This window comes from Ylistrum balloti, unplaced genomic scaffold, assembly GCF_031769215.1.
Source record: "Ylistrum balloti isolate Yb309-2 unplaced genomic scaffold, AGI_CSIRO_Ybal_v1 Utg371108, whole genome shotgun sequence".
Classification (NCBI taxonomy): Eukaryota; Metazoa; Mollusca; class Bivalvia; order Pectinida; family Pectinidae; genus Ylistrum; species Ylistrum balloti.
In genome coordinates, this window is record NW_026782609.1 from 178,381 (window position 1) to 206,279 (window position 27,899).

At 35.3% G+C, this 27,899-nt stretch overlaps 2 protein-coding genes across 5 annotated transcripts in view; one reads left to right on the forward strand and one right to left on the reverse strand.

Moving 5' to 3' along the window:
- LOC132560760 (cAMP-dependent protein kinase regulatory subunit) overlaps window positions 1–10,326 on the reverse strand; it is a 106,108-nt gene extending 95,782 nt beyond the window's left edge. For all 3 annotated transcript variants that reach the window (XR_009554670.1, XR_009554671.1, XM_060225437.1), the window contains exon 1: window positions 10,153–10,326. Coding sequence is in view for 1 of the 3 variants with exons in the window: in XM_060225437.1 (XP_060081420.1) it covers window positions 10,153–10,317 (165 nt within the window). In the remaining 2 variants the exon portion in view is untranslated. The remainder of the gene's footprint in view (window positions 1–10,152) is intronic.
- A 2,222-nt stretch (window positions 10,327–12,548) lies between these two features.
- On the forward strand, window positions 12,549–27,896 carry LOC132560746 (leukocyte receptor cluster member 8 homolog). Of its 2 annotated transcripts, XM_060225421.1 has the most exons (16): window positions 12,549–12,649; window positions 13,469–13,693; window positions 14,063–14,120; window positions 15,241–15,448; window positions 16,348–16,555; window positions 17,924–17,995; window positions 18,288–18,446; window positions 19,115–19,435; window positions 20,392–20,589; window positions 20,930–21,062; window positions 21,235–21,324; window positions 21,621–21,755; window positions 22,139–22,207; window positions 24,278–24,407; window positions 25,130–25,337; window positions 26,005–27,896. In XM_060225421.1, exons 1-16 carry the CDS (start codon window positions 12,600–12,602, stop codon window positions 26,162–26,164), a joined length of 2,424 nt encoding a protein of 807 aa, XP_060081404.1. In that variant the 5' UTR covers window positions 12,549–12,599; the 3' UTR covers window positions 26,165–27,896. The 2 variants fall into 2 exon arrangements, with proteins under 2 accessions (XP_060081404.1, XP_060081403.1); XM_060225420.1 differs by having other exon boundaries at window positions 25,130–26,091.
- Window positions 27,897–27,899: the final 3 nt, after the last annotated feature.

Below are 27,899 nucleotides of genomic sequence, written 5' to 3' on the forward strand. Positions count from 1 at the left end.
AAAAAACCCAAAATGAACTGGCAACAACAAAAAAAATGATTCAGTAAAATGTCTTTATAAGTGTTAAGAGATATATCTCACTCTTAATGAATATCTATAAAATCCTAAACTCTTATCTCTAACTGTAATTAAAACCATGGCCAAAATATGTTATTAACATAGCATTTATTTTTTTTAAAAAACTGATTACCTGCTTTAATCAGATTCAACACACAGCATACAACACACAGGGTTACTATGGACATACAATAAGGTACAAAAAGGAAGATAGAGAACAGTACCATGATATAAATACATACAACTATGGACAAGAAAAACATCAAAGAAAAGGCAGGAAAACACCACAAGAGAGCATCTTTCCCGATCTTAAACTTCGATGACAACACACTAAATGAATTGTACACTCTCAACATCTACTGTCACAAAAGATGAGAACACAGGGTCATGTGATCCAGAATTGATACCTTCCGAAGAAAAAAGTAGCAGGAATGACCAGTTAGGACTCAAAAGTTCACAGGCGTCGACCAATACCACAAAGTCAAAATGTAAGAGAAGAACATGGTCATGAAAATTTGACACAACTGAGGCAGCAGCAGAAAATGGGAATGGAATCCTGACCAAACCCGATCAGTATTGAGACTGTCCTGTACTCAGCTGCTCTACTAAACTGTGCAAATAAAACAAGCATATCTACCACATACACAAATTTCAAAAGAATTATGCCATAGGTACAATAACAAGGTACAATCAGGTGTAGCCATGGAGACCTACTGAATTCTCAGAATTAACAGCAGTCACATTAGGTACAATCAGGTGTAGCCATGGAGACCTACTGAATTCTCAGAATTAACAGCAGTCACACAACATACAATCAGGTATAGCCATGGAGACCTACTGAATTCTCAGAATTAACAGCAGTTACATAACATACAATCAGGTGTAGCCATGGAGACCTACTGAATTCTCAGAATTAACAGCAGTCACATTAGGTACAATCAGGTGTAGCCATGGAGACCTACTGAATTCTCAGAATTAACAGCAGTCACATTAGGTACAATCAGGTGTAGCCATGGAGACCTACTGAATTCTCAGAATTAACAGCAGTCACATTAGGTACAATCAGGTGTAGCCATGGAGACCTACTGAATTCTCAGAATTAACAGCAGTTACATAACATACAATCAGGTGTAGCCATGGAGACCTACTGAATTCTCAGAATTAACAGCAGTTACATTAGGTACAATCAGGTGTAGCCTTGGAGACCTACTGAATTCTCAGAATTAACAGCAGTCACATTAGGTACAATCAGGTGTAGCCATGGAGACCTACTGAATTCTCAGAATTAACAGCAGTCACATTAGGTACAATCAGGTGTAGCCATGGAGACCTACTGAATTCTCAGAATTAACAGCAGTTACATAACATACAATCAGGTGTAGCCATGGAGACCTACTGAATTCTCAGAATTAACAGCAGTCACATAAGGTACAATCAGGTGTAGTCACATAAGGTACAATCAGGTGTAGCCATGGAGACCTACTGAATTCTCAGAATTAACAGCAGTCACATAAGGTACAATCAGGTATAGCCATGGAGACCTACTGAATTCTCATAATTAACAGCAGTTACATCAGGTACAATCAGGTGTAGCCATTGAGACATACTGAATTCTCAGAATTAACAGCAGTCACATAACAAGGTACAATCAGGTGTAGCCATTGAGACCTACTATATTCTCAGAAGTAACAACAGTCACATAACAAGGTACAATCAGGTGTAGCCATTGACATAGAATTCCAGAATTAACAGCAGTCACATTAGGTACAATCGGGTGTAGTCATTGAGACATACTGAATTCTCAGAATTAACAGCAGTCACATAACAAGGTACAATCAGGTGTAGCCATTGAGACATGCTATATTCTCAGAATTAACAGCAGTCACATAAGGTACAATCAGGTGTAGCCATTGTGACATGCTATATTCTCAGAATTAACAGCAGTCACATCAGGTACAATCAGGTGTAGCCATTGTGACCTACTGAATTCTCAGAATTAACAGCAGTCACATAAGGTACAATCAGGTGTAGCCATTGAGACCTACTATATTCTAAGAATTAACAGCTGTCACATAAGGTACAATCAGGTGTAGCCATGGAGACCTACTGAATTCTCAGAATTAACAGCAGTCACATTAGGTACAATCAGGTGTAGCCATGGAGACCTACTGAATTCTCAGAATTAACAGCAGTCACATAAGGTACAATCAGGTATAGCCATGGAGACCTACTGAATTCTCATAATTAACAGCAGTTACATCAGGTACAATCAGGTGTAGCCATGGAGACCTACTGAATTCTCAGAATTAACAGCAGTCACATAAGGTACAATCAGGTGTAGCCATGGAGACATACTGAATTCTCAGAATTAACAGCAGTCACATAACAAGGTACAATCAGGTGTAGCCATTGAGACATGCTATATTCTCAGAATTAACAGCAGTCACATAACAAGGTACAATCAGGTGTAGCCATTGAGACATACTGAATTCTCAGAATTAACAGCAGTCACATTAGGTACAATCGGGTGTAGTCATTGAGACATACTGAATTCTCAGAATTAACAGCAGTCACATAACAAGGTACAATCAGGTGTAGCCATTGAGACATGCTATATTCTCAGAATTAACAGCAGTCACATAAGGTACAATCAGGTGTAGCCATTGTGACATGCTATATTCTCAGAATTAACAGCAGTCACATCAGGTACAATCAGGTGTAGCCATTGTGACCTACTGAATTCTCAGAATTAACAGCAGTCACATAAGGTACAATCAGGTGTAGCCATTGAGACATACTGAATACTTTAATTAACAGTGATAAAATAATAAGGGTACGATGAAATATACTGAAATTAATCATACAATTTCTATCTTTCCAACATTGCTACAGCTGAAAGAAGATCTATGGCTACTTTATTCAGTCTGTGGAGATTGTTACTTTCTGTCACATGGTCTGACGGTGCTGACCGTGAGGCGCCAAGGCTTGTGTTGACACACAAACCAAGTGTGAAGTGCCAAATCAATATTACATGGAAATCGATATTCCACAAGTGGTAGTCATTCGTCTTTATGTGTCAGAACATTTTATACCATACAAATAAACAAAGCTCTGACTTTTCTTAACATTCTATACATAATGACTGAAGAAAACTAGTGACAGGCCAATCTGCAGTATTACTGCACACAGCAGGATTGACAGTACCCTAACACCACAAATTACATCAATTTCATATCTTGTAGAAAATATATCACTACTCATCCAAAAGACATCAAATATCCTATTATTACAAGAAGTGTATTTTGTCAATTGAAATCCTATCTATGATCACCTCTGTGCTGCCTTGGTGTACTTTTATCTGGTAGTAGATAACAATTCACCAAAATAAGGTACACTAAACACTCTGTGCTGCCTTGGTGTACTTTTATCTGGTAGTAGATTACAGTTCACCAAAATAAGGTACACTAAACACTCTGTGCTGCCTTGGTGTACTTTTATCTGGTAGTAGATAACAATTCACCAAAATAAGGTACACTAAACACTCAGTTCTGCCTTGGTGTACTTTTATCTGGTAGTAGATAACAATTCACCAAAATAAGGTACACTAAACACTCTGTTCTGCCTTGGTGTACTTTTATCTGGAAATAGATTACAGTTCACCAAAATAAGGTACACTAAACACTCTGTTCTGCCTTGGTGTACTTTTATCTGGTAGTAGATTACAGTTCACCAAAATAAGGTACACTAAACACTCTGTTCTGCCTTGGTGTACTTTTATCTGGAAATAGATTACAGTTCACCAAAATAAGGTACACTAAACACTCTGTTCTGCCTTCATGTACTTTTATCTGGTAGTAGATTACAATTCACCAAAATAAGGTACACTAAACACTCTGTTCTGCCTTGGTGTACTTTTATCTGGAAATAGATTACAGTTCACCAAAATAAGGTACACTAAACACTCTGTTCTACCTTCATGTACTTTTATCTGGTAGTAGATTACAGTTCACCAAAATAAGGTACACTAAACACTCTGTTCTGCCTTCATGTACTTTTATCTGGTAGTAGATTACAGTTCACCAAAATAAGGTACACTAAACACTCTGTTCTGCCTTGGTGTACTTTTATCTGGTAGTAGATTACAGTTCACCAAAATAAGGTACACTAAACACTCTGTTCTGCCTTGGTGTACTTTTATCTGGAAATAGATTACAGTTCACCAAAATAAGGTACACTAAACACTCTGTTCTGCCTTCATGTACTTTTATCTGGTAGTAGATTACAATTCACCAAAATAAGGTACACTAAACACTCTGTTCTGCCTTGGTGTACTTTTATCTGGAAATAGATTACAGTTCACCAAAATAAGGTACACTAAACACTCTGTGCTGCCTTGGTGTACTTTTATCTGGTAGTAGATTACAGTTCACCAAAATAAGGTACACTAAACACTCTGTTCTGCCTTGGTGTACTTTTATCTGGTAGTAGATTACAATTCACCAAAATAAGGTACACTAAACACTCTGTGCTGCCTTGGTGTACTTTTATCTGGTAGTAGATTACAGTTCACCAAAATAAGGTACACTAAACACTCTGTGCTGCCTTGGTGTACTTTTATCTGGTAGTAGATAACAATTCACCAAAATAAGGTACACTAAACATGTAAAATATAAGTATAATAAATATATCAAATCTTACTTAGTACTTTTAAAATCAATTCTTAAACAGAAATAATGCTCTATCATCGTTCACTAACTTAGAATAAGCTCAAGACAACCATTTTAAGACTTCAATATTTTCTCAGCAGTATGTAGAATATTGCTTTCATCTGAGATTAGATTTTTCTGATTTTCTAACTGACCTATGTCCAGATTGCTTCCTTCTGAGTTTGAGACTTTTCTATATGTTCCCACTTACCTATGTCCAGATTGCTTCCTTCTGAGTTTTTGACCTTTGTATATTTTCACACTTACCTATGTCCAGATTGCTTCCTTCTCAGTTTTTGACCTTTCTATATTTTCACACTTACCTGTAACTACACTGCTTCCTTCTGAGCTCCTTATTTTTCGACTAAGCTCTACCTAGACTGCTTTCTTCAGAGTTTTAAGAAGACGAGGATCTGGACACAACACTGACTGGTAAGTGAGCAATAGAAGGAACTAGAAATCTTTACACACAGAAGAATAGAGATGAAAACAAGATGGACTTCTCCTTGACATTTATCCGTTCTTTTTTAGTCATTTGTACAATTGTTACATGTAGATATTATCTCTTACATAACAGGGGCATTCGGAGGGATTTCCAGGAGAAACGTTTTCTACAAATGTATCATCGCCATTGTTTTATATTAATCTAAACATAGTTTCAAATTGATGGATTTAGTTAAAAGTTAATTAAATTTCCATACATAGATAAATACCCGATATTTCTTGCCTTAGGTACTTGTGACAAGACTTACTATCTAACATACATTTACTATGAACCCTCCTTAAAATTCTGATTGATATACAAGTGAGGAGTTTTAGGGACATGGAAGTTGTACCACACTAATCTACAGCTATAACAATCATTGCAGTCTCATCAACACTAGCATGTAAAACACACACACTGATGATGGTGATAGCTAACAACTTAACAACCAGTAATTAGCCAGGCTACTAAGTTTTGTTAAATCATGTTCATGATATTATAACAAATTCTTGACTTAATCTTTAGCATTACAACTCATTGATTTCCAAGTACATCTAAAGACTAAAGGTCACTTAAGACTATAATAATTAAAAAATCAAGTACATGATGGGGACACCTGCATATAAACATTGTACAAAAGCACTTTAAGGGTAAGTGCAAATAACACAAATCATTTACTTGTACAAAGTAAATCATGAAAACTATCAAAGATTTTGACAGCCTTGAATGTGACATATATTAAAGTGATTTAATTTTGTAAGATGTTATTTTTCTGATGTTGGTGTGTGATAGCTAGTAGCTACTCAAGCCAGATTCAGTTTATTATAAACAGTAAATATTTTGTTTAAACAAGTTGTTAAAATATTGTACATTATATCATAATACTTCATTACATTTCTCAGTGAAGAGAACATCAGGTAGAAAGAATATCTTCTGATGTACAGATCAAACGCAGCAAAAGATGTCATCAACCACAGAAGATAAGCAAGCACATATCACCTGTCAAATCTAAACTCCATTTGAAAAGGAAAATATGAAATATATATTTATAATATAAACTGAATTTATTGAAATGTTCACAATATTCATGTCATCAATTTTTCTTGACCTATGACTACTAAAATTTGATTAGCTATAGAAAATACACCTTTTTTGAAAATTTTCAGTTTCTTATTGCTGGTATCCAACTTTGGAATGGACTTCCAAATGAGTTAAAGACTATAAACACATTTCCCAGTTTTAAACAAAAGCTTATCACACATCTTCATACTTTTTAAATTTCATCTCTTAATTTGATAATAAAATTACTTTAGATTATGCTAGAGTATAACTAGGTCAATTTTTACGTTTTGCTATGTTAGCATGTATATTAGGCAATAGCCATTAAATTGATGTAACAACTTTACATGATCATTGTCCATTCTGTGATATTTTTAACTTAACAAATGATGTGATGGTAGGTTTTTAGGTTATTTTGTCTTATTATATAGTGATTCTGCTTTATGTTATAGTGTGAACCGTTCTTGTCATTTAATTTTGTAATTAACCCATGTATTTTACTAACAAGAGAACCATGTGGAAGATTAGCCATTTGGCTAAACATGTTTCATCCTCAATAGAGAATGTTTATTATTATTATTACATACCATGCAACAACATAGAAGATTGTTTGTACAATTTAGTCTATCTTTAAGTAGGACTTTTTGCTCCTTAGCCTGGACCTGATGACCACTATCAAAATAGCTTCTGTTTTATCACTATGGTGAACGTAAGTAGTATGTAAGAGTTAAACAGATATCTTGTACAAAAGTTTAACAAATAACTAGCATACATACTGACAAAGCAATGGCAAAAGACAGCCAATTACCAAAAGGGGGGAGGTTACAATATATGTATACAGAGATATGTACACATCTTATTCTTTCTGACAGACCTGATCCCCATCTTTCCTTGCTTTCCACCACCTCAACCCTCATCTTCCAGATACAGAGATGTTACATAACTTGCATGGAAGCCTAGTCAACCTGTACTTATGTGTGCTTTTTTCTCTGAAAATCATTTTGAATGTCATACATTACAAGAACCTACATAAACTGTTTTACAGTATTATAGACATGACAATGTCATACACCACATGAATTGTTAGCCTTGTGCTTTCAGTATTATAGACATGACAATGTCATACACCACATGAATTGTTAGCCTTGTGCTTTTAGTATTATAGACATGACAATGTCATACACCACATAAATTGTTAGCCTTGGGCTTCACAGTATTATAGACATGACAATGTCATACACCACATGAATTGTTAGCCTTGTGCTTCACAGTATTATAGACATGACAATGTCATACACCACATGAATTGTTAGCCTTGTGCTTTCAGTATTATAGACATGACAATGTCATACACCACAAATTGTTAGCCTTGTGCTTTCAGTATTATAGACATGACAATGTCATACACCACATGAATTGTTAGCCTTGTGCTTCACAGTATTATAGACATGACAATGTCATAGACCAAATGAATGGTTAGGCTTGTGCTTTTAGTATTATAGACATGACAATGTCGTACACCACATGAATTGTTAGCCTTGTGCTTTTAGTATTATAGACATGACAATGTCATACACCACATGAATTGTTAGCCTTGTGCTTCACAGTATTATAGACATGACAATGTCATACACCACATGAATTGTTAGCCTTGTGCTTCACAGTATTATAGACATGACAATGTCGTACACCACATGAATTGTTAGCCTTGTGCTTCACAGTATTATAGACATGACAATGTCATACACCAAATGAATGGTTAGACTAGTTCTTACAGTATTTAGACATGACAATGTAATACACCACATGAATTGTTAGCCTTGTGCTTTCAGTATTATAGACATGACAATGTCATACACCACAAATTGTTAGCCTTGTGCTTCACAGTATTATAGACATGACAATGTAATACACCACATGAATTGTTAGCCTTGTGCTTTCAGTATTATAGACATGACAATGTCATACACCACATGAATTGTTAGCCTTGTGCTTTCAGTATTATAGACATGACAATGTCATACACCACAAATTGTTAGCCTTGTGCTTTCAGTATTATAGACATGACAATGTCATACACCACATGAATTGTTAGCCTTGTGCTTCACAGTATTATAGACATGACAATGTCATACACCACATGAATTGTTAGCCTTGTGCTTCACAGTATTATAGACATGACAATGTCATACACCAAATGAATGGTTAGACTAGTTCTTACAGTATTTAGACATGACAATGTCATACACCACATGAATTGTTAGCCTTGTGCTTCACAGTATTATAGACATGACAATGTCATACACCAAATGAATGGTTAGACTAGTTCTTACAGTATTTAGACATGACAATGTCATACACCACATGAATTGTTAGCCTTGTGCTTTCAGTATTATAGACATGACAATGTCATACACCACAAATTGTTAGCCTTGTGCTTTCAGTATTATAGACATGACAATGTCATACACCACATGAATTGTTAGGCTTGTGCTTCACAGTATTATAGACATGACAATGTCATACACCACATGAATTGTTAGCCTTGTGCTTCACAGTATTATAGACATGACAATGTCATACACCAAATGAATGGTTAGACTAGTTCTTACAGTATTTAGACATGACAATGTCATACACCACATGAATTGTTAGCCTTGTGCTTCACAGTATTATAGACATGACAATGTCATACACCACAAATTGTTAGGATATTGTTTTACAGTATTATAGGCCTAATAACATTTTCATATACCAAGGTGATTGTTAAGCTACTGTTTTCAGTAGTACAGGCCTGATAAAATCGTCCTACACAGAGGTGATTTTTTAGGCTGTTGTTTTAGAGTATTATAGGCCTTATGATAACTTCATACACCAGGTGAATTAATAGGTTACTGTTTTACAGTTTCAAAGGTCTAACAACAATATCACACATCATGTGAATCCACAGGCTATTGTTTGTCAACATTATAGGCATATTAAAAATTTTGCACATCATGTACAATGTTTGACAGTATGATAGGCCTAATGACCATGGCATACCCTAGTTGAATTACTAGGTTTCTGTTTGACAGTTTCAAAGGTCTAAAAATAATGTCACATATGTCAAAATCACAGGCAACTGTAGTGTATGACAGTATTATAGGCCTACTGACAATGTCATACACCATGTGAATTGCTAGACTACTGTTTTACAGTATTACAGGCAAAATGAAATTGTCACATACCATGTGAAACCACAGACTACTATTTGATAGTATTATAGGCCTTATGACAACATCACACATCATGTGATCCTAAAGGCTACTATTTGGTATGGTATGGAAAATAGGCAAAGTGAAAAAGAGTCGTACAAAAGCTGTCATAAACACTCGTATCAAAAAGCCATTAATATTTTGGTGATAACCAAAAAGATAGTTCACCTTATTTCCAATTAAGATTTGGAAATTACTACAGATCTATGTTCACATGTTTATATATACCAGGTACTTTCATAACTTTGAGTCCATGCATTGTTTTGTTGTTATCAGTAATTAATGCATTCATATCTTTCTTCAAATTCTATGCTTTCAGATTGTACATTTATGTGTTACAACATTGTTTACATTTGTTTCTTTTAGTGCTGGTCATCTTATTTCATTATCTTTTATTTATGTATATATATCATTATGTTGCGTTTTTATTTCATTACTGGGACAGTTCCTGCATCTATAAAATGTTTATCCATGACAGTAATGTTTGCAATCGCGTCAGAGATTCTCCACACACCTTGCCAAAAATAATCCAAAAACAAACATTGAAACGACAACGAAAATGACAGATGAAAGTGATATCGTAAACACTTACCTTTTCCATTCGTTCGAAATGTTCCTTTAAAAAGGTGGCAGGGTTATCAGGGCGGTTCATACATAGTTGAACTATACATTCTTTCAATAATTGTTGAACGTTGTGCCTCTGAACATAATTCTCACACTCCTTGAGACTTTGCTCTTCATCAGAGTTAGCAGCCATGCTTCACGATTTCTCGTCGGAGCAACAAGTACCTTCTTTGATACGAGAGTTGTGATTGGCGAATGTCAATTTAGCTCGATTTGACTGACTAATGAAAAATCGTTTTACAGCATCTAGTTTTCGCTGAACGAGATTGATATATTTTTCGCAATATGTTACCAATCAAAGAAGCGGAACGTCGATTATTGGTTATCGAGCAGGGGAATTTACTTTCACATACATGTATTTGAGTTTCTGGTTTTATGACAAGTCAAGAATAGACGCCTACCTACATGTAAATATGAATTGTTACTTTGTTAACAGCTTTTACAATCGATAACAAAGTAAAAGTATAGCTTACATAAGATGTGAAATAAAGCAAATGAAACGTAAAAGTTAGGACAACCGTGAAGATAAAAACTATGCATGTTTATTTGGTCCAGTTTGTATGTACTTCGACCGCGAGCATCTCCATTTGAGACTTGGTCAAGTGACATACTTTTTTCTGTTTTCAAAGCAATGCAGTGTGTGAAATATATGTGACCGTGTGTAAGAACGAACAGTCCTGTCTACAGTGTACAGCACGATGAGTACCACTGATGTATTTATAGCAGCAGACCTACGTAAGCAGGAGCACAGTGGTAAATAGTAGGCATTCCATACTCATGCTTTTTGTTGCAGTGCACGTGTACGCGTGGTTTCCTTGTTCCATATTAGATTAGATTCACATGATGACAAACAAGTAGCCTGCGAGACAAGGAAAGTGTTTTAACTATTTTAAACATTGACAGAGAAAAGTTAGACGAACCTTTCTTACGTTTTGCGGCGAGTAAACAATCTTTGTATATTTTAACAGTGCTAATAATTCAGAAGAAAAAAATGTTACATGTTCTTTTTGTTCTTAACAACCTTGCGGCTTCAACTCAACATTCCTTGTAAATCCAAAAATACTTTCCCATTTAGGCTAGCCGGGTCTGTATACCCAACCCCACCCACCCCCACACCCTCTTAACTAGCATCATCATCATCATCATCATCATCATCATCATCATCATCATCATCATCATCATCCGAGACCTGTCCTGACCGGCTGAGTATGTTTATATGGGTCTCCCTTATTCTACACGAGTCTATATGCCCTATTAAAACATCAGTCTGTTGGACGGGACTGAAAATGGTGGCCCGTGACAAGAACGTCCATTTTATTCGTGAATTTAAAGGTATATCTTCGGTTTCAAGTTCGGGCCACATAACTCGCTTTTATGCCGACGTGTATCCTGAGTTTTAGCGTACTTCTAGATTATTATACATTAGTTCAAATTGACAACTCCACTGCTTCATTGTCATATCTACATCTTTGAAATTCAGAACTAAAAAGAAATTTAGGCATTTCGGTAGTTGATTGGGCAAGTTTGCGATGACCATATATGTACATTGATATTTGTAAATACATTGAGTTTGTAGCCCTCAAACTATCGCATGGAAACACAATTTTCTTGAAAATCAAAGCCACTAAATGTATTTGTGGATAATTCGGTTTCTAACACTAGCCAAGATGGCGGCCAAAATGTTGTTAATGTGCTGGTATGGTGAGCACTTGTTGCCTGTCCATGTTGAGGATCTTCTAAGTTCTGGGTGATATATTTGTTTGGTGTTTCGTTTAACTGATATGGTCCTTTTCCCAGCTTTTTATACACATTAAATAATTTTGAACACATCACCTGTCTGACCACGTGGATTTTCCAGGTACTCCGGTTTCCTCCCACAATAAGACCCGTCGCGCGCTTTCTTCAACTGTTTCGGGGATTTTATTGCAGAACTTATTACAAAAACTCCACATTATTGTGCTCTCAAACTTGTGTGGTGCTCAAATTATGTAGTTTTAAGTTAATCACTGCAATGTTTTACCACGGACTTAAATATAGACAAGTCCGTGGTTTTACAAGTTTGTTCTACAAAGAAAAACCCTAACCAGAGACGATACGATAAATACGTCTCTGCCCTAACTAAAACACAGCGTGGTGTTATATCGCAGTATACCTTTGAATAAAGTAATATAATATTGCAATGCGAAAACAGTTTGAAAAACCAAACCTTGATTTACGTTATGTACTGATCAATACTTTACTTCAAATATATTGACTGTCTAATATATTTAAATTTAACAGTGTAAATCTAATGCGTTCCGCTTTTTCGTCTAATCGTAAAAATGGAGTAACTTAGTATTCATCAACTTGTTCATGACGTCACATTAGATTCATTAGAAGGAAGGTACACAAGCACGCAACAAAACGGGCAGAGTCATGGCTGCTGCGGCTTTTACAGCACAACAAGCCATTCAAGCAGGGGCTTGGTAAATAACGATCTTAGTTTTATTTAAATACTCAGTATATTAAGTATGGTTTTAAAGAAAAGACGAGTGAGTCTACTGAAGAGTTGTCGTGTTTATGAACCAAGATGGCCGACTCCCCTTTTACCATTTCGTTATGTAGGAAAGAGACGACTTAATTAAATAACTAATGGTAGTTTCCTCCCGCTAAATATCATGAAAAGAGAATACCGTTAGGTGCAAAATTAGTCTGAAGGCCAATCCACGATTTTATTTTTGTCTTGATCATGGTCAACAGCCTTCCCAATTAAAAAAAAATACCGAGTTTCTAGAGACCTGCGCATGGATGGCAATGTCATATATATATTACAGTAGAGCAATAGTTAAATATAGGTCAATCGAATGATAAAAAAAAACATTTTTACGGACTTGCATATGTATCAAAGCAATTCAATTATGTAAACTTAGTATTTCCAGTCATGTTTCCCAACAAATTTACTTTCTAGCATAATCTCTCTACAGCTGTCATTAAGAACCTACCAAAAAGTAAATTTACGAGATAGGCAGAAATGTTTACAAGAACAAGTCCAGTGAGATTTCATAAAATGGTGGCCACTGTAAATATGCTGTCAAAATCCCAGATAACTGGACCCCTTCAGACTAGTGTAAAATCATACAATGAATGGTAGAGCTAGACTCGAAGCCAGTGGTCAGTGTTTCTAGCTCAGAAGTAAGCTCCTCCATTTCTGTTTTTGTATATAGTAACAGACAATATATATACCTAGTCTATGAATTTGTTGCTGTGCATTCTGAATGATGGGCTATCTTATGATTGTTTTGTAGGGGAAGCCAACCTCCCTCTGAGAATGGAACAGGAAATAGTACAGTCTTCCAGAATCCTGAATGGGAAAAGGCAAGAAAGGCTTTAGAAAAAGTTCAAGGAGAAAGCGGATCAAGCACATCTCCAAATAAGTCTAAAAGTTCTACTGAACAATCGAATGATATTAGTCAGAATACACCTGCACAGATGTATTACCAGCAATACAATATGTACTACCAACAACCACAGTAAGAACTTATTTCAAAATTGTTTGCATGGATCTTTTCATATAGGTGAATGCACATTAACAATGTTTTCCTGAGGAATTTTTTTTACAGTATGTGAAGTTTTCTTCAGAATTAGGTTAAAATCAAATTGATACCATTACTGTAAGATATCAGCTAGTTTTATAAGATCAATTGAAGAGTTATACTTTGAGGTAAAAAAGTAAAGCATTTGTGAATTGCGAGGTGTGTTTTGTGTTCGCTTGAACATAAAGATACAGACTTGGGGTACAAATAAAAGATAACATATTAACTCTTGTTTTGAAAGTTGTGTGTTGGTGATATTCTTCAACTTCATTTTGCATTTTTTTCTTTTTCGTTGTCTTTTTACAGGTATTATCCTGGGACAAACTATCCTGTTTATGGCCAACAAGAACCAGGTCCAAGAATGGTATGTCTGTCTAAATGCTGGGGGTCTTATCGTAATACTTGTATCCATCTTGTTCAAAGAAAATGTCACCTCTGTAACAAATTCATTTCCTGAGGGATTTTTATTGATCTTTTGGTAAAGGTCAACTATAAAATATCTCGACAATGTTGATGGGTTCCATTGTGAATTTTTACTAAAGGTTGCTGCTACTGTTCATATAAAATCAACAAATCATTAGTGTCAATCTTTCCAAAGGGATTTTTTTTCCCCATATTTGACACAAGGGTTTTACAATATCATTAGGTTATTGATTCCCTTGGGTGTTTAGGTCACACTTTCTCTGGAAATTTGTCAATGATAGAAAAGTACAGGTGGAACTTAAATATGACCATATATCACTAGCATGTACATGTACATAATGAGTAGTTTAATTTCAGTGGCCCTAAAACAACATTAAAGAGGGACACTCAAACATTATGGTCTGATTTTATTTTTGTTATATATACATTGAACAAAACAAAAAGCAGATATCAAAACATTGTTAGACAGACACATGTTCAGCAAAGGAAAAGTTACCAAGAAAAGGGAATTGAACAAATAAGTTCAGTAGCCCATGTCTATTTTAACTGGAGGCTTTGTCAAATCTTCTTTACATTGCATAAGAAACTGCTCATCAGTTGATTTTCTGTGCGGTGTTATTGTAATCCCTCAAATGTTGCTTAAGGTGAATGATAACATGATCTCTCCACAGTAGAATTCCAGATTAAAAGTGATATCCACACACAGCGGCTATTATCTGTGCTAGCAGACGCTACACAGAAGTAAATGAGCATTCACACAGAATTCTACATGTGTGTGAACACTTCATACAGGACAAGCTTTCTGATGTTTATCAAAACAACAATCCTGGCAATATATTGTTAACTTTGCATCTGCAAATATATGTATTTACACGTCTTGAAGTTTGAATCATTTTGTGCTGAATCAGAAATGAATAATCTTGTAATAAAGGAAAATCAAGGGTATTCAAATGTTTTGATCTAGCAAGTGGAATATATTAAAATAGAGGCAAGAATTGAAATTTGTCAGCAGAAAATAAAACACATCAACAAAAATGATTTAATGAAGTTTGTATTTTTAGCATGGAAATTTCAACGGATATGGTGCTCCACCTCCTCCACCACCACCAGAGGACAATCAAAGTTCAATGCCAAATACCATGGATATTGATGAAAGACCACTACGTAATAATAATCAAAGTCAAAACCAACATGTACAGCCACAATTCCGTCCTAGGCAAATTCCAAATCATGGGCCTCGCGGACCAAGATTTCAGAACAGGCCAAGACGTAAGTAAATGATGAGATAGTGTTTGATATAATGCAGGACTCAATCAACACCCATTGAAAGGACCAAGGCAACTTGAATTAGCAACATGTAATGGGGGCTTCAGTCACTTGTTATGAAAGAAATCTGACATACTATATGTGATCATAGGGAGAGAATTGTGTACTGTGTATGGTCATAAAGAGGGAATAAAAATGTCCTAAAGAGGGCATTTAGTGTACCCTGTGTGCCTGAACAAGGAATAAAAGCTACTGTATATTGTCCTGAAAAGGGCATTTAGTGTACTCTGTTGGCCTGAAGAAGGAATAATAGATATTGTATATTGTCCTAAAAAGGGCATTTAGTGTACCCTGTGTGCCTGAACAAGGATAAAAAGGTACTGTATATTGTCCTAAAGAGGGCATTTAGTGTACTGAGTGTGGGCCTTAAGAAGGATCAAAATGTATTATGTGTTGTCTTAGAAAGGAATGGGAATAAGTGTACTGTAATTGGTCCTTAGGAGGGATTACTGTATTTCCCCAATTATAAGCCACACTTTTTTTCCTTTTGAGTCAGATGTGCGGCATATATACCAATGCAGCTTCTTAAATGTAGACAAAAATAATTGGCAGGATTTTAAAAAATGGGGAAGCGTACAAGTACGCAAGTATGAGACCATATACTTTTATAACGTAAGAGGCAGCTAGTGGACTATTTTGTTATCTCATTATTGTGCTGACTGCGACTACATGGCACCTATCAGAAGTTCCTCAAAGTGTAAAACCTCTTAACACTATTGGAGTAGTGTTCCAGGGGTGCATAGAGTGAAAGTAATCGTAATCCCAGGACTATCAAGTATGTCTCTTTATTATGCTTTGGCAGATGTAACAAATACTTAATTTAGATTTTCATTTTTAACCAGATCCAGGTGGTGTGCAAGGCATAAGATTTCAGATCCCAAAAAGACAACAAGGAGGAAACAATTATCAACAACAAAACTTAAATGTCAGACATTTTCCTCCTCGTGGCCCTCGACCAGGCAAGCCACAGGATCAAAGATACAAGGCTGAAAACCAAGAAAATACATCTAATGAACAACAAATGCAACAACCATCAAATAGTCCCTCAGAGTAAGTAGATGGAAAACAGGTTACTGCCCTGTTGTGATTTGTATTCAACTTGTGCTTTGTTCATACCCATGGCTGATATAAAAACGTGATATTTTTTCAAGGTAGGGATTGTTGCACCTGGATGCATGATGGGACTGGATGTCATTATGTGGAAGACTTGACTTTATGTGTCGTATTGTTGTATCTTTTCTATGCCACTATGCCATTCTATTCATGGACAGATTGGAAACCGACTTTCTTAGAACAGCCTCTTAAACTTCTTGAGAAGTTCATTGTAAGGACTTTCTCATGTGAAGAATTTGAATCCTTCATGGAACATCTTATCTGATACCATTTGCACAGCAATCATCCAGGCTTTCAATCCACATCTGTAAACCACAATCTGTAAACCACATAACTGTATGGTATTAAACATCCGCCACGGTCAGTACCTTCAACAAAAACCCAAAGAGTGGTCATCGTTTTCAGTTATGACTGAGTGAAGCATTGCAGTGAAGCTCAAGGTTTTTATGTTCTGTATGTTGTAAATACCATAGGAGAAAAGATATAACAATGAGACACATAAATCACGGCTTCCAGATAATAATGTCCCGTCCATAATCTCCATCATCCATGTCAATCACAAACTCCAGGTAAAGAAATTAGGAGCAACGTAAACAACCTTGAAAACACCTGGGAACTTTTGTGTGGTGTCAGCAGTAAGTCTACCAAGTAACTGACTAGAATCCAGCTTTAATTCTAGGAACTACATTATCAATCTAACAATCCCCCAAAATATCATAAGATATAATGGTCTGCTGGACACCATTCTATTTGTTAAAAATACACAAAATCAGAGCACACTACCATCTAATACACGGAACGTTGAACAAGGTAGTTATGCAGCCATTTATGATGTCATTTGTTTATGTATTAGATAATTGTTATTAGTATTACCTATGTTTTTTTACATGTCACCAATCAAGATACTGCTTTTTATACATTATACCTGAAAGTTAGAATTTGTTCTGATGAAGACGCATTTAAAATGCCAGAACTAGTCAAGACTCTCGATTTTAAAGCGGATGACCCAGTATGCCATTGTTATGGTGGATTTTTACCTGAGAGTTGACTCACAGTGGGCTCACTGAAGTGATTATGCTGTAATTGATGATACCTTTATGAAGGTGATATACTGAAACATACTACAAAAATATTTCATGGCTGCATATATCTTCAATTTAGTTAAAACTACCCAATGTCCAGTTTTGAACATATCTGCAATTGTATTTCAATGAAATAAACTTTTCAATATTTATTGCAGACTACATACTTGTAGGCATCTCTTTAATATATAGTACTTGTAACATAATTTCTCTCTCTTTGAAGAAATGGAGTCAGTGACAGTGGGGATGCCAATATTGCAGCAGGTCCTAACCAGGAGTGGCCCCCAGCTCTCAGGTTAGTATCCATTTCTTGTTTCAGATAAAGATTAACTTTCCTAAATTAGAAAAACAATGGTGATTCAGCCTCTCATTTCAATTAGGATTGTACTACAATATTCATTCTGGAAAGAAAATAAATAAATACTTCAAAATACAGAAATAGAGGAAAGCCTTCCTGAACACATGAAAGTCATCTCCAATAAAGAAAAGCCTTCCTGAAAGTTTTAGTTTTAATAGTAGGAGTGTTCTGTATCAAGGAATGAAAGAACTTCCATACCTAAAGAACACGTGCTTTATTGTTTTTGCAGACAATATGTCCAAAGGGCATTTGCTAGTGCTAAAGATGAAAGCCAAAAGGATGCTATAGAAACGTTTCTGAAAGACAGTCTTACAAACTATTTCAAGTCAGGTGCTGTTTTCACTATTGATTGGACAAAGGAACCTCTCCCTACAGAACGTTTACAACAGTAAGTATTGTCAAATTTCATGCATAGGCTTATTCACTTTTATATCGGTTTTTATACAGAGGGTATTTCATGTTTGGGAGACATGAATTATTTTTGGGGGGGTGGGGGGGAATTTGTATTGGGAGACAGTTTGGTAGATTCTCCAGTACACATATGTTATAATGTTCTCATCATACATGGTGTTACTCAAGTCAGCAAATGCATTTGAAATGGATAAGTACTGCAAAAATATAACTCCTCATGAAAGTTATCATAGTTGATAATACGATAATTTGTAGCTGTTTTTTAGTATGGTCACTTTGTTTCTTGGAGATTCTAAGGCTTTAAGTTATATCATAAATGTACCTACATGTACTAAACTATTCCATTTAAAATGTTTTTCATGGTCTTGCTAGAGATATTAATTTCTTCCGTATTTAATATGAGCAAAAAAGTATGTTTTTATGTATAGGAGAGTACACTGTGTACAAATTGAGTATAGACTTCAGGTAAGAATGGAGTTTGTTATATGGTAAAAATATTCCTAACTTCATTAAATCATCCCCTTGAGCAAGTGTTTTCTGTATAACAGAAATCTCTGTATACCTGCATATAAGTTTGAAAACTGAAAACATTGGTAAAAGGAAGTATATAGAGTCATTTTAATGACAAAGATTTTATATCTTCAGTATGCCACAGCACACTCCAGGCAAACAACAGGGTCCAAGTAACAGTAACATCACAAAAAATAGCCCCTGGCAGCCCAATAGCAACCGTGGGCGCGGGCGTGGGCGAGGACGTGGACGTGGTGCTCAGTTGTCATCCGGCAAGACCCAACCAACAGGAAGGAGTGTTTACAACCGAGACAGAGTGCCCACATACAGGTCAAGATCCTACTCTACTTCAAGCTCAAGCTCCTCTAGATCACGCTCAAGGTCACCTGTACACCGCAGAAGACGTTCAAGGTCACGATCGTCATCTCCTCGGAGGAGGCGCCAGAGACACTCCAGGTAACACTATAATTACAAAAATACAGGTACATTTATCACTTAAATATATATCTTATAATGATCTTCATTAACAAATCATTATTTTGTTGTGCCATATAAATCAGTATCTAAAAATGATTACCAGCCCAAGGAAACTGTCCTCAATTATTATATATATTACTCTGACAATGTAATATTTCTTAATTTTGTAAGCATTCGTAGAACAACTCAACCAATTATTTAGCAGTGGAGTATTGTATCTAAATTGGCTAAATTAAAAAAAAAATTAAATGCCTCCAGTGCACAAATACTCTTCATTACTGGAAATATCCTTAACCATTTTATTAGAATCCAAATCATAACTTGCATAGTGTGCTGAAGTGGAAGGTGCAGATCCTCTACAAATCATATTCAATAGACATTTTTCACAACCATATCATCTTGAACTTTAATTCATGTGGAGTTAGTTCCCCCTCACTGGTAAAAAGAAAATTAAGAATTAGGATCTCATACTCATCATCATGTACAGTTTAGACAAGAAATTCTAAGGTCTTACATTGATTTAAATCGACCAGTACTATTATCATGTACAGTTCAGACAAGAAATTCTAAGGTCTTACATTGATTTAAATCGATCAGTACTATTATCATGTACAGTTCAGACAAGAAATTCTAAGGTCTTACATTGATTTAAATTGACCAGTACTATTATCATGTACTTTGATTTAAATCAACCAGTACTATTATCATGTACATTGATTTAAATCGACCAGTACTATTATCATGTACAGTTCAGACAAGAAATTCTGAGGTCTTTCATTGCTTTAAATCGACCAGTACTATTATATACAGTTCAGACAAGAAATTTGTAGGTCTTTCATTGATTTAAATCGACCAGTACTATTATCATGGACAGTTCAGACAAGAAATTCTAAGGTCTTTCATTGCTTTAAATCGACCAGTACTATTATATACAGTTCAGACAGCAACTCTAGTTACTCTGATGGTCCATACCACCTACCAAAAGACCACAGGAAAAACAGCTTCCGGAGTCAAGGACGAGGTGGCAGGAAATACAGTATTGATGTGCGTGGCAAGAACAAGGGATCCAGCAGTAAAAAGCCCAGTAGTGAGGTGGCATTCAACAAAAAGAACAACAAAAAACGACCCAAAACGTAAGTATAGATAGTATCATAGGAGAATGGTTTAGAGGTGATTAGCTTTATAAGGGTTTTAATCAAATTTATACTTCGGCTTTTAAGCAATTAGCAGTAAATCTCTAAAATTTTCCAGTTTGAGGTGTTCTCTAATATACATGAGTTGTGTTGAGAAAGGGATGTTTACAATCAAGAAGCCTTGTTTGTTTTGTATATACTTCATTTTTTTAAACATGATTAAAAGAAGAAAAGACCTGCCTTACCATCCAAACAGATGTGCTGAATTTCTCCTACCTGCTGTCTTGGGCCTTTAATCTTGTAACAAATTTTAATTTTGTGATGGTTTTCTCATTTACAGCCAGTTTCCAGTGGATGATGATCCTGATAAGGAAGCAAAGCTACTCAAGAGAGCAGCTAGATTTGAACATCACTTAGGAAATGAGGCAAAAAAGCAAAAGCAAAACCGAACATTATCTATAAATACATACACAGTAAGTCATTTAAATAAGTTACAACTTCATAATTGTTCTAATCAGTCCTCCCAACACAACAAGTATCATTTTATTTGGAAGTAGTCAGAAATTTGATCATTATATACAGCTTACATTTGCATAATTTTATTATTTTTGGTTTTATTAAACACATCTTCATTTTCTATTTCAGAACTCGGATGAAGAGGATCTAGATCTCGCCAGTTTTGATGTGGTTGGAATTTGTCAAGACATAGAAAAACCATATCTTAGACTCACAACTGTAAGTTAATAAATGCTGTGGTTTAAGCTTTTCCTTTAATCCACATTTTCTGACCCAGGACTCCCAATTTGCTAGAATACCTTCTATAGAATTCATTGATAATTTGCTTAATGTAATAACCAGGAAATTGAAAAGGGATTTAAGTGATTTTGGAGTATCAGTGCCATTTACTTTTCAAGTTTGTATTCCACTATTTAGTACAACGTTTATCGTAGTAAATATCTTTCAAGAATTGTATACCAAAATATATATCTTTGTCTAGTTTTGTACTTATTGATATGTTAACAACATTGCAGGCACCAGATGCTAGTCAAATCCGCCCACTGGAAATTTTGAGGAAATCTTTAGAGCATGTGAAGGAATGCTGGAAGAAAAAGAATAAATATCATTTTGTATGTGAACAGTTCAAATCTATACGGCAGGATCTTACAGTAAGTTTCATTTTGTTTCCTTATTCAAACTTAACATACAGAATGTCCATAGACTTCAATATGTTAGATGAGATTGGGGTTCCCTTGTTTTTAACAGATATAATCAGAAGGAAGGTAACAAAGCTGTCTTTAGGCAGCTGTACATCGCATATGTGTCTCGAGCAGATCATTTATTCACTTATGCCGACTTATGCCTTAAATACACGTTTCTTTATCAACAATGATAACCAAAGGAAGGGGGGAAAATGATTTGCTTAGATCTTTTGATACAAATCCTGGTCAAAACTCAGAAGCCAGATCAAGGCACTTACTATAGAAAATTCTTATTTTATCAGGATCAGATAACATATATGAGAAAAATAATACCTGAAGTTTTGGTTTAGGTGCAGGGTATCCGGACCAGCTTTACAGTGGAGGTGTACGAGACACATGCCCGTGTCGCACTAGAGAAGGTGTGTATTTCAGAACTTTTATACCATACTTTCCTTAAATCGACTTTGTCAATTGAAATGTTGGTTACTGTTTGTCCAATCTTTATCTCGAAAGGATTCATAACCAAATGTCATGACAAGCATTTTGCTGTTAAATGGGGTGTTCAGATTTTACTGTTAAATGAGGTATTCAGATTTTACTGTTAAATGAGGTATTCACATTTTACTGTTAAATGGGGTATTCAGATTTTGCTGTTAAATGGGGTGTTCAGATTTTACTGTTAACTGTTAAATGGGGTGTTCAGATTTTACTGTTAAATGGGGTATTCAGATTTTACTGTTAAGTGGGGTATTCAGATTTTACTGTTAAATGGGGTGTTCAGATTTTACTGTTAAATGAGGTATTCAAATTTTACTGTTAAATGGGGTATTCAGATTTTGCTGTTAAATGGGGTGTTCAGATTTTACTGTTAAATGGGGTGTTCAGATTTTACTGTTAAATGGGGTGTTCAGATTTTACTGTTAAATGGGGTGTTCAGATTTTACTGTTAAATGGGGTATTCAGATTTTACTGTTAAGTGGGGTATTCAGATTTTGCAGTTAAATGGGGTTTTCAGATTTTACTGTTAAATGGGGTGTTCAGATTTTACTGTTAAATGGGGTGTTCAGATTTTGCTGTTAAATGGGGTATTCAGATTTTACTGTTAAATGGGGTGCTCAGATTTTACTGTTAAGTGGGGTATTCAGATTTTACTGTTAAATGGGGTATTCAGATTTTACTGTTAAGTGGGGTGTTCAGATTTTACTGTTAAGTGGGGTGTTCAGATTTTACTGTTAAATGAGGTATTCAGATTTTACTGTTAAATGGGGTGTTCAGATTTTACTGTTAAATGGGGTGTTCAGATTTTACTGTTAAATGGGGTATTCATATTTTGCTGTTAAATGGGGTGTTCAGATTTTACTGTTAAATGGGGTGTTCAGATTTTACTGTTAAATGGGGTGTTCAGATTTTGCTATGAAAAAGTATGCAGATTTTATTATTAAATAGAGTATTCAGATTTTGCTATTAGATGGAGCATTCACATTTTGCTGAGTTCGTCCCTTGTTTTGAATGACATCTGCTTAAACTGCTGTAAAAGTTTCAACCATATATAAAGAGATAACCTCTGCCGATCAGATGCTACAAAGTAGTGGTAAACATTCTTCAATTTCTCAGGCAATCATTCGTCAAACAATTTAACACTTTTGACTTCTCAAAAACCCCTGATCTGATTTCAGTGAAATTTTGCAGAAACTTTTCCTGGCTTAAGACGAACGAAAATTGTTAATTATACAGTCCCCACTAGATTTTTGAACATAATTTGTTTTAATTTCCTTTGGAAATATTTCAAACTTGGTTAAAATTATGAGTGAATTGTGACGGCCTGATGGTATGCCCATTTTGATCCTGACTGACCCCCAGGGGCTGATAGGCGGGGCCAAAAGGGGCCAATTGACTTAAATTTCAAAAATCTTCTTCTCAACACCCAGATATGGTATAATCAAATGCTCTTCATGAATGGAAGCATTTCTTCCTGGGGAGGATTATTTATTTTAGACTTTACTGTAAGTTTCATTGAAAGATTGCCTTTTTGAGCATAACATTGGCTATTTGCCACTGGAAATAACTTTATAAGAATCATCAGTGTAGAATGACAGTTTTGATGGTATGCATGTATGGACACTGGCTTACTATATTCAGTGTCACAATTTCTGTTTCATGACATTTGATAACTATCCTTTAACCTGTATCCGCTAGGCCTCTTGTTGTTATCAAGACATGGCCCAGAAATAGGCAATAATAGAGTATTTCACACATGTTTGTATTGGTGCCTTAAAATCAACCTAGACCTGAAATAACATTAAATGTTTTGCTGAGACTCTTTAGTCAGTAGTACCTTGTTTTTGTTTTGGAATTCTGAATGAATTCAAAAGTGTTATTCTTGGAGTAATGTTTGCAGCTCTGACGTAGATATATATAACACAGTTATTGAGAATGATGAAGTTGATACCTTGTACTGATGAAATAAACATATTTTAAACTGATTGTAGGGAGATCATGAAGAGTTCAACCAATGCCAGACCCAGTTAAAGCTGCTCTACCAGGAAGGTTTACACGGAAACCAGCTGGAGTTCCTTGCCTATAGGATTCTTTACTATATCTTCACATCTAACACGCTCGGTATCCTTTCCGGTGTTCATGACAGATTCTTACCATTTTTATCATTGTTAGATGTATGACCCAAGGTGACAGTAATAATAATAACAAGAAAATATCCATACATACAGTTAGAAAAGTTGAAATATCTCCACACACCTTATTTAGTCCTTGAACCTGATAGAAACCACAACATACGTTTTAGTCCTACTTAGTGTACATCAGATAATAATGATCTCAACTGTCTCCTGTATAGAAATCTGTCTCCTGGCTTTGTTTTATAGAATAACAGATTTTCAGTCATTGAAACAAAGCATAGTAATTATAAAATTCCACGACACTGACCCTGGACACTTGTAACTAACCTCCGTCTATCTAGCTCTTTGATTTGACTTCAGTAGGCGACACTTCTAAAGATTTGTAAGAAAACTATTTTATAGGAACGATTCAGCAAATGACAATGCTTCAGGAAGTAGTTTGAAATGTATATTACCTGGTGTTCAATATCAGGAACTAACAAGCTGGCTCGACCCTATAAGCACACCCCACATAGGATGGCTGCTTTTAAAACAGACCATTTGCTTAATAAGTGATCTGTCTGTAAATAATCTGGTCTTTTTATCTCCTCCCCAGTACTGTGCCTGTACATAATATAGCCGAATTTTATTTCAAGTTCAAAATATGTATGAATATTTTTTTTTCGCATCAGTGATCTGTTATGATTATTTGTCCTTGACCTTTTGAAGATATGACAACTGCCTTGGCATCTCTTACTTCAACTTGCAGGCAAGATGAGTGTGTGTCGTTTGCATTAAAAGTTAGGTCTGCTTGGGCCTTGAATAATTTTCACAAATTTTTCAAATTGTACAGTCATGCGCCAAGAATGTCTGGCTATTTGTTGGACTGGTTTGTTGACAGAGCAAGGAAAACGGCACTGAAGACAATTGTGAAGTCGTACGTACCAATGTTTTCATTATCTTATTTCATTAATATATTTCTGCTGCAAAGTATTTTTTATAATATGTTCCATTTCTGTTGCCCAAAACATGATTTGGACATTCCAATTTTACACTGTTTGATAATAGGTACTTCTAATGTTTTAAGTCTTAGTTTTAAGACATTTTTTCCAGTTTAAGATATCAATATAAAAATAGAGATAAAGATATCAATATAAAAATAGATTTATCTCATACAAAGCCAGGAAATCTGAAATTGTTATACAAGTTTTGTTACATCAGTATGTGTGATATTGAACAAGATCTTATCTGTCCTGGGGATGTTGTTTTTGTTCCTTTAACCAAAGTGATTTTTTCACCATGCCTAAGATGAAGCCTGAATGTTTTGGGTAAGTATGGTAAGTATATGTGATCAGCTGACATTGAATGATTGCACATTTTGATTTAAGGTAACGTTTTAACAAGTTAATGATACAAATGATTTCTGAAAGTTACAGGTAAGGTTTCTTGAAATTTAAAACGTAAATGAAGGCAAAATAAATTGTGTGTGTATTTTTATGTCTTAACATTGTTTTCTTTTCTCTTCTTTTTCATTTTATCCCATGACCATTCGACCATTTCTGCACATGTGCGCCCTTCTACCAAATTTGTATGATCATGTGTAGATATCGCCCAATGCTGCCCGTAGATTACGTCCAGGCTGAATTAGGCTTCCAAAATGTGGAGGATTGTATAGTATTCTTGAAGGAAAAGGGAGCGATCTTGACTCCTGATGGAACCAAAGTGGACTGTAAAACGTGTGCAACAATAATTCAGGCTTTGTAGATTGACTTGATAAGTAAAAGGCAGGTCCTTTTCGTATTCCGGGAAGAGGGTTTATCATAGGTATCAATTCTAGTCAAAATATCAAACCAGAAATCCAAGGCAAAGACTTTCATAGTATATCGTGTGCCAGCACCCTGTCAATGTTGATAAATGATCCAAATAATTCTGTATGGAAATTACACGCGTGGAAGAAGTATCCAGGATGAAGTCTATAAATTTGTATTTCATGTGAGGAGAATCCGTATTCCAGACTTGAGTAAGAAATTAATGAATTTCCTTTTTGATATGGAGCTGTATCGTGTCGTGATGCTGGAATCAAAGTAAAATCAGAATTGATCACACCAGTTTATCAAATATCAGAGACAACACAAATTTCATGGACTTCAGGATTTTCATCTTGTTCAAATCAAATCTTGAGTTTTTAATTGTAATTATTTTCATCATTTATAGCGCTCGCGCAACAGCAATGAGGTTTCCAAAAAGTATGTTTTACACCCTTAATCGTGCTAGAAGACGCTGCTATAAAAACTGTAAACCGTGCCTTATGTAATCCTGGGAGTTATTTTCACCAGAGAAATTGGTAATGCACCTGTTATGATGAGGATTTTATCAAGATGAAGCCTCCTATTTGCTTTAGTCAAAAGTTTTGATTAATAACCAGCAGCATAATGGCATTACCCAGATCCTGGAAGTGGAAGGTGAGAGATACCCACGTCTACAGATGGTCAGATCTATCTTCCATGCGTTAGTTAGCTTGGGAGGTAGATGTGACTAGTCCAATAGCTATTGGCCAGCAGTCTTTACCGTGATGTCGCACCATTCCTTCCTGTCCCATGAATCTCGCCAGTCTTGGTCATGTTTGTGTGTATTTGTATGTTGCTGTTTTTGTATTAATGCTCATGAACATTTTCTTACCCAAGGATCAGGTTTTCATAGATCAGCTTTCTCCCATTCTCATTGATGCCAAGAAGCAGTCATTTTGTCATCATAAACAATTGGTTCTGTAAAGGCAATGAAAGAGATGTCTGCTCAGTATCTGAATTACATCATCCTTCATATGACAATACTAAGTGAATAAATGTGTGGAAATGGAGCAAGTGTAAGAAATTCTCAACTGCTAAGACTTGTATGCTGAACTTATTGTTGAGGATTCCTGAGGAACACTTCTGAGAACATGCTCTACAATGCTGTGCAGTTGAACTTTAAAACTCTTGAAAAATTTCTTTTTCAGATGAAGATTATTTATGTACATGAGTGTTTCAAATTTGGACAACTTTCTCTTTATTTTCAGCCCGGGAAGAAATTAATTGCTGTTCTGTGAAGGAAAAAAACGAACTTGTTTTCCATAATGAACATGGCTATGTTTTGAAGTACAAGAGAGAGTAGTAATTACACTGTCTTTATTTCAGAGAGTTTTAGTGCTTGATCGATGTGTGTGTGTGAGAGGAATGTGCATATGTAGAGAAGTTCTTTATCTGTGATAATGTGTAAGTCATGTTTGGAGAGGTAAAAGTGGTATATACATTTTGTTAAATGTGTTTCTATTTCAGATTGAATGTCCACACATTGAAGGTTCGTTATATATATATACAAATGTTTATATTGTCTAATGTCATGTGTATATTGCAAATTTTTAAAAAGAAAATCATGAAAAGAATCGATGAAAAAAGGAACGATGTCACTTTCGAAAAGTGAGAGAATGAAGAAGTTAAAAAATAAAACCTATTCCCAATTT